The 14,860-nt window shown below is 38.0% G+C and overlaps 1 protein-coding gene across 4 annotated transcripts; it reads left to right on the plus strand.

Moving 5' to 3' along the window:
- The first annotated feature begins 674 nt into the window (after positions 1-674).
- LOC108431738 (SEC14-like protein 2) lies at positions 675-14,860 on the plus strand. 4 transcript variants are annotated; one of them, XM_037531374.1, is made up of 13 exons: positions 675-945; positions 1,024-1,385; positions 1,778-1,853; positions 4,673-4,716; positions 6,707-6,769; positions 7,317-7,505; positions 8,484-8,579; positions 8,766-8,826; positions 8,938-9,021; positions 9,352-9,458; positions 11,501-11,640; positions 13,007-13,176; positions 13,253-14,860. In XM_037531374.1, exons 2-13 carry the CDS (start codon positions 1,332-1,334, stop codon positions 13,342-13,344), a joined length of 1,176 nt encoding a protein of 391 aa, XP_037387271.1. In that variant the 5' UTR covers positions 675-945; positions 1,024-1,331; the 3' UTR covers positions 13,345-14,860. The 4 variants fall into 4 exon arrangements, with proteins under 4 accessions (XP_037387271.1, XP_017560581.1, XP_017560582.1 ...); XM_017705092.2 differs by having other exon boundaries at positions 1,041-1,385; XM_017705093.2 differs by having other exon boundaries at positions 1,312-1,385.

Here is a 14,860-nt window from a genome sequence, read left to right on the forward strand (position 1 = left end):
CATGTGGGCTCCCAACCAATAGGGCTAATGTTTTGAGAAAGGTGAGCAGTTTACTCAATATTTCTTCAGATCATACATAAGAACATGCAGTGTCGGGTGCATCCTCTACAGGAAACAGCTGTAAATATGGATGTTCTATTAACGTTTAACATAAAAAAAAAGATAGGGCGAATTTTTATACTTTTTATTTACATTATCTTTTGCACAGGCCACATTTAATGTGTTTTTTTAACTACGCAATTTTAACAAGCACTGTGTCGTGTGTAGAGGATGTGTTCATTTATTTCCACTTAGAAAATCAACAAAACATGTAATTTGACCAGGGAAGCTTAAGACATTTTATTCATGCTGTGAGGTCAGGTGAAAGTTTGTCTTCTGTCCTGACTCAGCAGCAGAAGGAAACAGACGAGCCAACATTTTACCTCTTAAACGGCCACATTTCATATATATATGTAATTATTATATATATATATATATATATATATATATATATAATCTCGTCTATCCCCATTTACCCTCATTCATTGAGGACTGGCTCGCGGGCGCCCTCTGGCGTTTCACAGTTATGTTTGTTTTTTTTTATGCACTGTCAGCCCCGCTGACGTCACGTTACGTCAGGGACACTCAGCTGGAGAATTCAGTTTACTGTACCTCCCCTTTGGAAAAAGTCATAGAGCCCACTAAAGGAGTCTGTTGGTTCCTGGTGGTTTTCTGTTTTCCTGATGGGTCGATATCACAGAGTGAAGGACTCCGATCATTTAGTCACGTGTTTGGGACTGATTCCACATACATTTGATGGTTTCCTGATGGTCTCTAGCGGCAACCACCAAGCCAATTACTGTTAGGAAGCAAAACCTTCAGGTCTTATTCCTACAGGTTCTCGCCTTCAGCGTGGCTTTCATGAGTTTCATGCGAACAAACCAGACTTCGCGTCTTATGGTCGTGGTAGGTTTTATTAGGAAGGCTTCCGTATTTAATTACCTTATTAATCCGCATGACAACGTTCATATATGTTCAGTGTAGCTGTTGTTGCCCAGCAGGACCTGGTTCGCTGTTTTTCCTCATAAAACTCACTAAACGCTGTCGTGGCAGAGTGGCTCTGACGTCATCAGCAGGCTGAGAGCGCCTGCCAAGCCAGGCCAGCCGGTTAATTTGCTCTACAGGTTATCCGGACAGACCCTGCTGCGGCTCTACCAGGCCGGGCTCGTCTTAACCCGATTTGGACCACGCATGCGCAGGAACGTAGAGAAACGAACTCGACAGAGCCGGTTAATGAGTTTATTTCTCTATCCGTTCATTTGGACCTGTTAGCTGGAGCGGATGAAGGCGAGATGAGCGGCAGAGTCGGAGACCTCAGCCCCAGACAGGCCGAGGCTTTAGCGCAGGTGAGTTATTTCAGCTGCTGCTTCTTGCTCTCCGGCTTTCACGGTGTCTTTAAAGCCTTATCGGTGTCAGACAAGCGCGCGCTGTACTTATGGTTGGATGTCTAAAGGGAGTGACGTGTGAGTGACATGTGAGACGCATCAGCTCCGTCTTAATGCGCTGTTTTGAAGCTGCTCCTGAAGCAGGACTGTTCTGTTTTGTCTTCTGCCTGGAGCTGCTGCCAAAAACCAGATGTTTCGGATATCCGTTATAAAGTTTTTCTCCTGTCTGTTGTCTTGATATTCAATGCACTGTTCCCTTCTCATTTGACTTAAAGTGCAGGTGTACATTAGTCTTTCCCAGCAATCTCACCAAATGCCCTCTTTCTTTTTCCAAAACATCTTTCCCTGGACAGTTTCGTGAGAAGATACAAGATGTACTGCCACAGTGTCCTTTTCAGAGTGACCACTTCTTACTGCGCTGGCTTAGAGGTGAGAACAACGTACATTTATAGAGTCTGTAACAGATTTCTTGCATCTTAGAGGTTATTAAAAACTACCAGTACATCTTCAGATGGATCTTATAAAATGTTTTGACTAAGTTATTTGTCACTTATAAACTCCTAAACACTATCAAACAGGACCATAAGTGAGCTGGAGTTAACCAAAGGGGCAAATTTGTACTTGTTGTCATTTGCCAGATGTTAAAATGCCACAAAACAACAGTGCTGGCTTCCCAAAGCAACATTAATCTTAAAGCTTTACAAAGATGTTACAGTGTAGTCCAAAACTAGTGTTATGAATTTATGGGTCTAATATTAGATTAGATTAGATCAAACTTTGTCATTGTGCAGAGTACAGGTACAGAGCCCATGAAAAGGAGTTGGCATCTAACCAGAAGTGCAAAATACAGTATAATTTACATATAAAGTGCAGAAAAGGTAACTGACAATTGACAGGTACAATGTGCGGCTGCTCCAAAGCACCCAATTTTATTGGTAGTGTCTTTCTGTGGCGTGTGCAGTTGGATGAATGGGTGCAGCTTAAATTAGGTGAAGGTTTTATGGGAGATAAGATGAAACTCGTACTGACTGAGTGCTCATGTCAAAGCTACAAGATACAGTTCAGACGTGTACTGTCTTTCAGCACGAAGATATCTGTAAGGTGGCAGAGCGAGTTTTACTTTGAGCACTTTTAAAAGTGAAGGTTGTCTTTAGCCTCCTAATATCAGCCCCCTAAAATGTTGACAATATTGGCTGATATAATTTTATATTTATATTTTAGATTCAAATTTAATATCCCAATGGTTTAGTTACTGTGCTTTACTGGCAATTACTATTATTTTCACTTCAAAATTAAATAAACATCAGAAACTCAACAAGCAACCCAGAAACTTAATGCATTGAATTTCTCTGTAGCGCTATGTCCGGTGCTTTATAGTCCCAATTTCTTTGCCAGATACCTGCTTGAAAAATGCTGGATATCATCATCAGCCCACAGTTCCAGTATCAGTGCCTCTCTACTTTCAGGCACTCCTTTTTTCACTGCATTGAAAAATGTATTGAATCAGGACACAACCAAATGGAATTAAACTCAATTCTGAATTTTCTGAATCATTGGATACACACATACTGGTTAAGATTAAAGGTGAAAGAAAAACATTGTGTTTGTTGTGCTTATATTTTGAAGGCCAGAGCACATTTCCCTCATTAGAACATGAAAGATTTATAAAATCTGCATCACATTTCAAAGCGGTTCATCTTAACAATAGGCAATTAAATCACTGGTGTCTATTTCAGGAAATAAGACATCCTGCAGAATTTAGATCCAGGACTCCACTTTTGTAAAGTAGCTGCCTGTGGAACATCTACATATTAGAATATGGCTGTGAGGAGTCTTTGCAAGGCAACAGATCTAAATGAGAGCTTGGTTTAAATAACCAGTGATCCAATATCAGTGGTTACTGCAAGATCTTTCAGTAGCACAAGGCTACACTTTTCCTATCAGTAGACTCACTGAACCCTGAACTCCTTCAGTTCTGTTCAATTGGATGGTTAATATTTTACTAAATAATTCCTGAAAAACTTCACAGAAGGTATCCCCTGGTCCAGAGTCCATTGTTTTAAGCTCCTTAACCTCTAAGGATCTTTACCTGGGCCCACACTTCAGTTCCTCTCTCTCGTAACTATTTTATTTAATGTTAGTTTCATAGCGGTAATATTTACTAAAAAATAAAGCTGCAGTTTAAGGGGTTAAGCAACACTAGATCACAGCAAATGATAAGTTTTTACTCCCATACATCATAGCAGGACACACTACTGTCTTGTAAACCGTTACAAGGATTGTTATATTCATTTATATAGGTTATATCTATTTAAACCCAATTTCAAATTAATAGAAATGCTAATAAGCTAAATACAAAACCATCATTTATAGGGTACTTTATGTTGGGAGGTGTCTGCCCCAAACTCTAACCCCTACATTTGAACTTGAAAATAATACTTACATTTATTTGTGGTTATCACAGTGTCTTTTGTTTTTCAAAGATCTTGTTGATATAAAGTGAAGTATAAGATTTATAATGAGTTTGATTTTTGAATAAAAAAAGATTTTCATGTCACTACAGAAACACAGTTTTAGTCAGTAGGTGGAGTCTTATTTTAGCCACACCCCTGCAATTTAGAGCACAAAGTAAGTCTACACCCTGTCCCTCATGGCCACATTTAGAGCAGTTAGATTATTTTGTTTATTTTGTTTATTTTGTAGATTATTTTGAAGTAAATGTGTCTTAATCTCTTAAAATGTGTCTGTAACATTAAGAATTGTCACTAGCAAAGCACATTTTTTCTGCCATTCAAAGTTTAAGTAAAGCTTTGTTGTGTTTTAATGAAAATAAAATGTTTTTTGTGTGTATTGCTGTTCAAAGCTGTGGTTGGACTGACAGTGCAAGCACTTATTTTCTAATTGCAGATATAATTAATAATATTTCAGTAGCTAGTCATGCACTGGCTAGCGTTTTTGAGTTCCACTTAAAATGAGCTAAAATTGTCGCTTTTGAAACATTTGGTTTCAGAATGTTATTGTCAATAAAGTATAGGATCACTCAACACAAAGAAAATTCATCTAAGGTCCAAGTCAGTTAAAAGTCCGGAATGTGTTTTCAACTCTGACTTCAGTAGAATGATCCATATACGTGAATGTTAATGCTTCCGTTTTTTATTTTTGTACTGTGAGTTTTACTAGTGACACCTACCTTCTTCTCCCTCTCTGCTGTACTCACGCCTTTCCTTCTTTCTGTTCCTATTTTTCAGCCAGAAATTTCAATGTGCAGAAATCTGAAGCAATGCTACGAAAGGTATTGCACTTTCCTTGTTTTTTTATACAAACACTATTATTATTTATTTGATTATGATTATTATTGCATTGCAAATAGACTTGTAGATAAATACTATAAACAGACTAGCAGACAGTTGCCCCTGGTCAAATGATGTTTTGTTGATTTTCTGAGCAAGAATAATAAAAAAAAACATCCTCCACAGAGAACACACATATTAATGTACAATTATTGTGTTATTTATTGAGTTTGACATATTGTGCAAAAGTTATGGCATATTATGCATTTTATGTTTTAGTTTTGGCTAATATGGTAACTAGAATAAACTCATCGAAACTACACTAAAATGCCATCTATAAAGGAAAAAATCCACTAATTTATAAACATTTCTGCATAATTTAGTCTTTAAGTTGTAAACAACATCATTTAGAGTGGTTTGATGTAAAATGCACCATTCTAGAGAAACTTACCATCGGAATTATTCTCAGTGGTGGTGATAGGAACCAGATGTCTGTTAAGTTTAGTGGCTCAAAACGTCACATCACAGTAAGGTTTCACATGAAATAGGTTATGAATTTCCTGATGTCTGATTTATTTTAGTTGTGAGTAAAGAAGATCACTTGAAGGCAGGTAACTGCAGGGTGTGAAATAAGAACTAATTTTTTTTTAGATGTACCCCTATTTTACCATCATTAACTTATAAAAACTCAGAACACACATGTAGGTTCACTAGTCATTTTGAGCAGTATATATAATGGCTATATTTGCATTGTTGACATCATGACGCCTGAATCTCATCACCACCCTTACAAAGGAATCTGGAAACTTTGTACATCTCTACAATTGAAATACATAGGAAATTAGAAAAATTAGTGGAATTCCCCCTTCAGTTTGTTTTCTATAGGTTCTACCGTGACAAATCTTTTAGTGTGGTCAAGCTTTGGTCTGTATGTTCGCTAAGCTCATCTGTGCACAGATTTGAAAAAATATATATATTTTTTGAATTACTCAACTTATCATATTGCCTACTCTTTTGGTTACATTAGAATATTGACTTTAACAACACAATAGAGAATCCACATTTGATTCTGTATATAAGTTTAAAAATTGCATGTATTTTAAAAATTCAAATAGATGCTGTTAGGTTGTCATCCAGAGTGTAACCACACAGATTTAGTTGTTGGACGTTAATGGGTTAATACACAGTGGCCCATTAAGATTATGTCTGAACCCGTATGAATTTCTTTGAGGGGAGACAGCACTTAGGGTGTGGTGGGAGCTCAAATTCGTGCAGCACGCTCAGTGTGATGAGTTTTAGCCAATAAAAACTAACCAGCACTCGGGACCCTGCTCCTGATTGGACCCTATTAGGCATCATTATCTGTTCCTTTAATATCAGTGAAGGTGACTGAGTTCACTCAGCCCTGCATGTTCTTATGAATTTAAGAAAAGGGAGCTCTACAAATGAAAGGCTGTATTTGATAAATCTGACATTATCTGAGTAATATTCTTTCTTTGGTTGTGAATGCATACATTGCAAATAGAAACACTGGATTTAAATTATTAAAAACTAAAAGCTTAAAATCTTGTTTTTAATTGTTTAATAAAAAATGACTCCACCATTGTAAAGTAAATGCACACAGAATACCCATAAAGCCATTTTCCACCTGTTAAAAGAGATCATTTAGTGACTGAAGCACAGTACACACCATTTGTTAGTTTTTCCATTGCTTCTCATGTCAAAACACAGAGGATATTATCACTAGTATCACTAACACAAAGGAACTCTAGCATCTAGGAAGATTTTTACATTTACACAGAGCAGATGGACTTATGTAGAGCGACTTATAGAAGTGCTTTACTACCAGCATATTATACCATGTCATAAATTAAGACAGTTTTGTAAAAGGCATAGACTGATCCCAGATCAGCATTCTTCAGTATCAGCTTCAGCAAACTGGCGAAGTTTGAGACATATGAATTTCAGAAATGGTCTCCTTTTACTTTTCAGCATTTGGAGTTCCGGAAACTCATCAAGGCTGACACTATCACTACTGAATGGAAGCCTCCTGAGGTATAATGCACACATATATTCCTATGCAAAAGTTTGAATTTTCATCTGTAAAATCAACAAAACACAGGGTAAATTGACCAGGGGTACCCAAACTTTTGCATGCAACTGGAATGGCTCTGTAGAACATGACAGAGGTTACTATGAGAAATCAATAGAACAATCAATTGATTAGATAAAAAATCAGTCACTCGAATCAATGCCATGGTGTATTGATTTGATATATACAATTAAATGTTTAAACTTTCCTGTTGACTAGAGCATCATTTAGAGCATAAAAACGCACTATTTGAGCCAAATGTTGTTTACTGATCTTACCAAGCTAATATATTAGCCCTAGTCCAACACAATAGCCACAGGCTAACATGCTTTTTACAGTACAACGTACAGTACAGTATACATACACTGTATACAATGCAGTACAATACATTGCAATGCTAGCAGTAAAAACTGAGATTGTCATTGAGTTGCATTGATCCTGACTCTTAGAGTTTAAATGTTTAACTCTATCCTTTTGTTGCTGCCTGTTGCTATTGTGCTGCTTGTCCAGGTTTTAGAGAAGTACCTCGCTGGAGGCATATGTGGCTACGACCGAGAGGGCAGCCCTGTGTATTATGACGTCGTCGGGCCAGTGGATCCCAAACCTATCCTGCTGTCTGTCTCCAAGCAGGACTTCATCAAGTATAAAGTTCGGGACTGCGAGATGCTGTGGAAAGAGTGTGACTTACAGAGCGCCCGGGTAAGTCCTGTAACTTACCTCGTCCACACTCCTCGTCTTACCTGTGAAGTGGGTGGGTCAGAAAGTGGCCAACAGCAGGCACGTTTCAGCCCCTGTCCCTTTGCTCTCAGGCTGTACAAGTGCCTTCTTGATTGCCATGTATTATAATTACGTTTTGGCAGTTTGGCAGAGATGTCCATTCAGTACTTCTGAAATGTCACGCATTACCACAGCACTGAAAGTTCCACCAAAGCACTGATATTATCTGTAAGAAAGCATCACATTGTCTTATTATTATTTCTTTTGAACAGCATGCAAACAAATAGTAATAAAGGGTGTGGATAACTTGGTAAACAAAGTTTTAATTGTAAAAACAGGGATACATGTGCCAGGCTCTGTGTAGCTCTTGTGAAGCCTTCAGTGACTCTGAGGTTCATGCACACTTAAAAAAGATGGTTCTTTAAGGGTTCTTTAGTAAAGAAAACAAAAGGGTTCTATATAGCACCAAAAGGGGTTCTACTATTGTTATGATGACAGGCTTGTTACAGTGGATCAAACCAGGGATCCAACCTCTGGAGAGCAATGGTCTCACCCCCTATGTTCTGGATAATTACAAGAGTAATCAATAGTAAGTACAAGTATAGGAAATCACAGTTCCCAGCTTACGTAGTTTGTTTAGTTTCCCTGTAAAATAGATAACAGACGTTTGCATGGTCTGATTTGTTTGGTGGAGGCATCAGCACACATTACTGCTCTCAGAGAAGTAATAATTATGTCCTGCATCATTGTGTGCTCCATACAAACTTCTATTGTCTCTTTCTATAGCTAAGTCAAACCAGCTAATGAAGTGAGAACTATCACTTCCCATGCTTGTGCTCATGTCTACAGCCTTCTACATCAGCTGCCTCCTGTTCCTTCACTGTTTTTTAATACCAAGTGATATGTGCTATGGGTAACCTCTTATCTTTTTCCTCTGCTCTTCTCTCTCTTGTATGTCAGTTGGGGAAAACCGTGGAGTCTGTAACAATGATCTATGACTGTGAGGATATGGGCCTGAAGCATTTATGGAAACCTGCTGCAGACCTGGGAGGAGAGGTAAGATTATATCCCTGTGTGTTCTTCTCTGTGTGTACACTGTACTCTACTGCTCTACCAACTGCTTTCCCTCAAAAGAGCCTCTGCTGACCCCTGAAATGTGTAAATATTTACATGTCATGACCTTTTGTTGAACATGGCTTAAAGAAACAGAACTTTTGATAACTCAGATTTTCTATCTTGCAGATCCTGACCATGTTTGAGGACAACTATCCTGAAACACTCAAGAGATTATTTGTAATAAAAGGTAAAGTTTAATATCCAGTACAGTTACACAAACACTGTTTGCTTAGCATTGTTTGAAGTGAAGTGTGTTGTGTAATTTGATGACTTGAAAATATCTCATATTTTGTTGCAGCACACACACTCTTTTCTGTGGCCTACAATCTGGTGAAGCATTTTCTGAGCGAGGAGACTAGACGCAAGGTCATCGTTCTGGGATGTAAGATAAACACACAGACCAGCCGGTCTCTATTATCTGTCCCTCAGATAGCCAATGCACACATGACTTTGGCTAAGAATGAATTCACTTAACTTTTAATTTAAATATAATAAACATAATGTAAACTATGCAGAGTATGAGCTTTGGTTGATATGGGTTCTAGTAGAGTACTAATGATCTTCTGCCATATTTGGCATGAATATCTAGATAATGGCTGGTACTTAAATGATGAATTGAATCAGGTGTATTCAAATTCAGTGTTCAATACTGAGGTCATGCAGTTTAAGCACACATTGAAGTGTAAGTTTAACCCATTTTGTGCCTACCCAGCGAATTGGCAGGAGGTGTTACTGAAACATATTGACCCTGAGGAACTTCCGGGCATTTATGGGGGAAAAATGACTGACCCCGACGGAGACCCCCGCTGCAGAACTAAGGTGAGAGAACAAGATCTCAGAGGACAGACAGCGTCATCGCACTACCTAATAGCACTTATGTTTTTACACCATGGTATGTTTACTAATCTCAGTGTAGAACTATACGTATCTGTGTCCGTGTACCATTGGATAACGAAATCTGTGAGTTCTGCAGATTCTGTGACAGTTGACCATTTATAAAAGAAAGATTGATGCGTCTCTCAGCCAGTCACACCCATCTGCTTCTGTCATCACGCAAAGGAAAAAATCTGACAGAAGTCCACAAAACAAACTCGTCAGAATGTCTGTGACAGTAAATTTGTCAGAATTATTAGGCTAAGAGAAGTGCTGAAATGTTATTGTGGAGCTTGTAATTCAGACACATGCTGTTTTTTATTATTATTATTTCATTCCTGAAGGCTGGAAATATTTTGGATAAAACTGTAAGCAGGAACACACTCATAGCTCAATGTCAAAACTAGTAAGAGTCCGTGCCAGAAAAATCAGCGTATGTTGCGTTTTGGATGCTGGTATACATTCCATTGCTGGTCAGCAGCAATGGAACGTAAAACAGGTAAATCAGCATATGTTGTGTTTTGGGAATGACCAGGCTGTGTGACTGGCTAAACCAGCATAAACAAGTTAGACCATACTAGACCAGCATGTTTGTCAGGTGGTCTGGGCTAAAAAACTGATGGGCCTAACAAAAACTGTCCATAAGCAGGATTTGGCAATGGTTAGTTGCATTGGTTGTAATCAACCTTTGGCTCTAACTCATGGCCTTGTATTATATATTTGTCAAGAAGAGCAAATTCAGCACAGGTACAGTGAGGGTCAATAATAGGAAATGATAAAATATCATTTCTAACCATGCTGTGCCATACTGCCCTGTTATTAATGTAGTTCTAGTGTCATAGTTTGATGCATTATTCCATGGTAATAGAAATATAGTCCCTTGTTACCTGTTTTAAAATGAAGAAGAGGATAGTATTATCTTTATGAGGGCTTGTGTTGAAAATCACCTGATATTGACCCTTTATAAGTTGTAGCTTTTGCAGCAAACACAGTCAAGCTGAGCTTGAACAGTGTTTATTGTATTTATAAAAGGATGGTCCAATATACAATGACTTGTCATGTTGTCTTTTATGGCTGTATCTATAACTGTACTGATCTGACTACAGCTTGTACTGATTTAAATCGAATAGTAGATTGTTAAATATCAGGCCTTGTTCAGAGTTGGTTAAAGCAGCATGTTGTCTTTTAACAGGGTTTCAATGAAACTGAGATGCATCATCTTTGCCTTTGGTAATACTTTATGCTTACAGAGATCAAGCTGAATTTACAACATCAAGCCTCTGTTTTAAGATCAAGCAATGGCAGCTTTACCATTAGCCTTTTATGCCTAGAATCTTGATGCTGTAGAGTTGTAGAAAACAGCCTGTGCATTTCAGAAGAACTGCTCTCTGGTATGCGCTCTCACTCCATTAGCAGTAGCATCAGCAAGCATCTCCTCTAATGCAGTTTCTTGCTCAATGGTGCATTACAGATTGCATTGATGCACTGCAGTGATTAAGCAGTTTGATCTCTTTTCAGTTTCTGCAGTGAAAGTCATGAAATGCACTCTCTCAGTCTTCTGTGACAGGCATAGAGAACCATAATATCAAGGTTTGTTTATTAATAATTTTGTTTCTAGAACATTTACATTATGTAGGGTTTTTTTTTAAACATTGCTTTGCTGTTGCACACACTCTCACTATTGGGCTTTAACATTTTATTTTATACAGAGAGGATTCCCAATACGTTACAGAAGTGCACTGAAGGTGTTCTGTTTCGTGATAATCTGCTGGTTCTTCTGTGCGGAGATGTTCATTCTTAGAATTGTATACTGTGAACATTAATGTAGACTTTATCAAAAACATATTACACCTCCAAAATATCATACTAACCACAGCAGTCTTACCACAAATCTTCCTAATTTTGAGCAAGTTTATTATTTTTTTCTGTCTTATCTCTGAACTGAATCACCCACATGTTAATGTTCTAACCTGTTCGTCTCTGCACAGCTTAAGCAAGGAGGGCAGGTGCCCCACTCTTACTATGCGCGAGAGTTCATCAAGGTGCAATATGACCAGTGCGTGTCCATCAGCCGCGGCTCCTCCCACCAGCTGGAGTATGAGATCCTGGCACCGGGCTGCGTGCTCAGGTGAGGACATATAAAGCTATAATGTTTAAAAAAGATGGCACCCATCTTGGTAAACTCGTCTTATAGAAGAGGCTCATACAAAAATAGACATTGCACAAACTGTTTATGTTAAAATTATTTTATGTACAATTATCAGTGCAAAAGTACTTAGTTTGATGCGTTTAAGGTTATGTTTACATATAAGCATGGCATTCAACAGATAGTACTCATACAAAGACAGTGAGAAAATGATCCTGTAATGTTTGTCCATAATAACAGTCTATCAAAACCAACAGCAGCCTAATATACCACACATTTTGAATGAATCACACTTCTATTCATTGTTTGTTTTGTTTGTTTTGTAGTTTATGTTATTTTGCTTTAAAAGAGTTTTAAACTATGCATAGGCTGTATGAAATGTGACATGTTCCTATATAGGGTTGAATTATTTGTGGAAAATATCTAATTGTGATTTACTGGAGTTATTTTGCAACTGCGATTAAATTGTGATTGTTTTCTGTAATTTAGGCGTCAGGCCTTTTGTTTAGCCAAAAAGATCAGAATATCTGTTTTGTCAGACTTAAGACTTAAACAATAACCATAGTGTTTCAGATTGCCAGTTAGCTGTGGCTCTGCTGTCATGTACCAACACGAGTGTTTAGTTGCTTCTGATTGGTCTAAATCATGTACAGGCAGTTCACAAGCTCTGTGTTGTTTCCTCACTTAAAACATGTTATCATTGCTGTTGATAATGTAGGCCATAATTAAAATGGGAGCTCATAAGATTTGAAAATCGCTCTCTTTCAAATAGTGATTTCAGTATAAAAGTGTTACAAGAATGAAGGCTTCATTCTTTCCACAAACTGCTGCCTGTTCAAAGATGCTGTTAATTTCACATAGTTAGCCGTTGCTAATAGTGGAAAGGAGAAAAGAAAAGTGCACTGAACAACATGGCTTGTTTAGTAGGATAGCTAGACATGTTTGGTGTCTGATGTAGTTAAAGTAAAGGAAGGTTATGTACAGCTTTTATGTCGTACAGTTTCAGAATTCACATAAGCTCTGTTTGAGATTACTTAACAACTCCATTTTAGTCAACAGTGTGAAGGTTTAGCCTCTGTTACTTTTAAGCTATGTGACATTGTGTACTAGCTACATTACTTACCATCGCTGCAAAACTACAGATGCAAACTTCATACACCAAACATGTCTTGACCATTTGACATTTGTGTAAAGGAAGAAAATTGTGTAAATTAGATTGTATTAGAAATTAGATTTTATTCTGAACTATCGCTTTTACTTTTTCTGTTTGTGTTTCTCTGTTCAACCCCCATCTCATTCTCTTTTTCTTTCTCTTCCTCTTTTTCTCTACATTTTCCCCTCTTGGCAGATGGCAGTTCTGCTCTGAGGGAGCAGATATTGGCTTTGGAGTTTTCTTGAAGAAGAAGCTGGGGGAGAGGATGAAGGCAGGTCAGATGCAGGAGGTTGTGCCCAGTCAGCGCTACAATGCACACCTGGTACCTGAGGATGGGTTCTTCACCTGCGCAGAACCAGGAGTGTGTGAGTACAGGAAAACAATAAAGGGAATAATGTCTGAGATAATGAAAATTAATTCATAATCTTTTCTTTTCTCCAGATGTGCTGCGATTTGACAACACTTATAGCATGCTTCAGTCCAAAAAGGTCAGCTTCGCTGTGGAGGTCCTCCTGCCCAATAATGACAGCTAGTCAGACCCTGGGATGAGCAAAGCATCAGAACAGGAAGCCCCCAGCAGCCAATAAGATGCGACTGTAGAACTGTAGGTTTGGAAACTGAGACTATTACTGCAAAGCAAACCAGCATTTGAAGTAGCATGACTTGCACATGACATTACATGAAAAGGGTTTTAAAGCTGTAATTACTAAAAAGTGGATGAAGTAACAAAAATGCTGCTTTTAGGCAGAGAACACGCCTGTGTTGACATCATTTCCTCTAAATCTTGTCTTAATTAGTCACATGTTTATACACATACAATATGAACATCCGTATGTTTAGAACTACTCCTGTCCATGATGATGCAAAAACACCTAGTGGTAGAAAAGTATAATTGCAGGTAAACCCATTATGAAATGCACAAACTCCCAGTAATTATCTGCTGTTTTTGTCCCTGATTGGTGACTGTTGTACCAAAACCATGAAGAATGTGATACAAAATGGAAGAGCATTCTGGGTATCTAGTTCCATTCATCCCTAATGATTTTTTCTAACTGCTGCAGAGCACCAGATGCTTAACATATGGGGAAATAGTCTGGCTAACACTTTGCATGTTACACTGTTTTTTTCCCTTACAGGTTCAGGTGAAAAAAAAACAGAACTGAAGAGCTAACTGATTAACAAGTCGTGTGCTAATGCCAAGTAATTTTATAAAATTACACATATTTTTGCCATATGTTTTTCACTTAGTCCTCCAAGGGCTAAGGGGAACAAAACTGTTGCCCTCTGGGAGGTTAAAACATGTGTAATATGCCAATTATAAGCCAGTAATGGGAAAATGAAGAAGAAATGTCTTTTTGAGGCTTCTGATGACTAAAATTTTATAAGTGATGCTAGAAATACTTTTTCAGCTGTTTTTGGTAATTTATACAGGAAGTGAAATGGATAAAATCAAACTTAGACTCAGGAATGCTCGTTCAGTGCTCTTACACTGTAAAATGTGTTGTCAGCTCAAGCTCAAAAACATACTTAACATGGTAATAACCACTAAAATGAACAAATGAAGAAAGTTGAAACACTTGCTGTATTAATAAGTTGTGTTATTTAGAGGAATATGATATATATGATATATTTACGATGGAACATGATAATCATATTCTTCTGTTGTTCCATTGGGCCAGTGTTGTTGTACAGTGGGCCAGAGCTCCTAGCTGCTCATCTTAAAGTGACAAAAAGCTTAAAGTTCAGAGCTGTATTTAACCTGGGCGTGGTGTAATTTACTAAAAAATACTAAAGTTCCTCCAAGTCTTTAATATACACTATACACTACATAGGAACAATCTAAAGAAGTGTCAGGTTTAATCTTTCCTACATAATACTGCCTGGAAAAGAACTTTCAGAAATAGAGGTGCTGATGGAGCTCATTCCAGTTTACAGTTTTTGGGGCAGTCGTGGACTGGAGGTTAGGGAATTGGCTCTGTGACTGGAAGGTTGCCGGTTCGATCCCCAGTGCTGACAGTCCATGACTGAAGTGTCCTTGAGCAAGACACC

This window comes from Pygocentrus nattereri, chromosome 20 (genome assembly GCF_015220715.1).
Source record: "Pygocentrus nattereri isolate fPygNat1 chromosome 20, fPygNat1.pri, whole genome shotgun sequence".
Taxonomy (NCBI): domain Eukaryota; kingdom Metazoa; phylum Chordata; class Actinopteri; order Characiformes; family Serrasalmidae; genus Pygocentrus; species Pygocentrus nattereri.

Coding starts and splice junctions, on each gene's coding strand:
- LOC108431738 (XM_037531374.1), top strand. CDS start 1,332: ATGAGCGGCAGAGTCGGAGACCTCAGCCCCAGACAGGCCGAGGCTTTA. Junction 1,386..1,777: donor AGGCCGAGGCTTTAGCGCAG/GTGAGTTATTTC, acceptor TTCCCTGGACAG/TTTCGTGAGAAGATACAAGA. Junction 4,717..6,706: donor CTGAAGCAATGCTACGAAAG/GTATTGCACTTT, acceptor TTTACTTTTCAG/CATTTGGAGTTCCGGAAACT.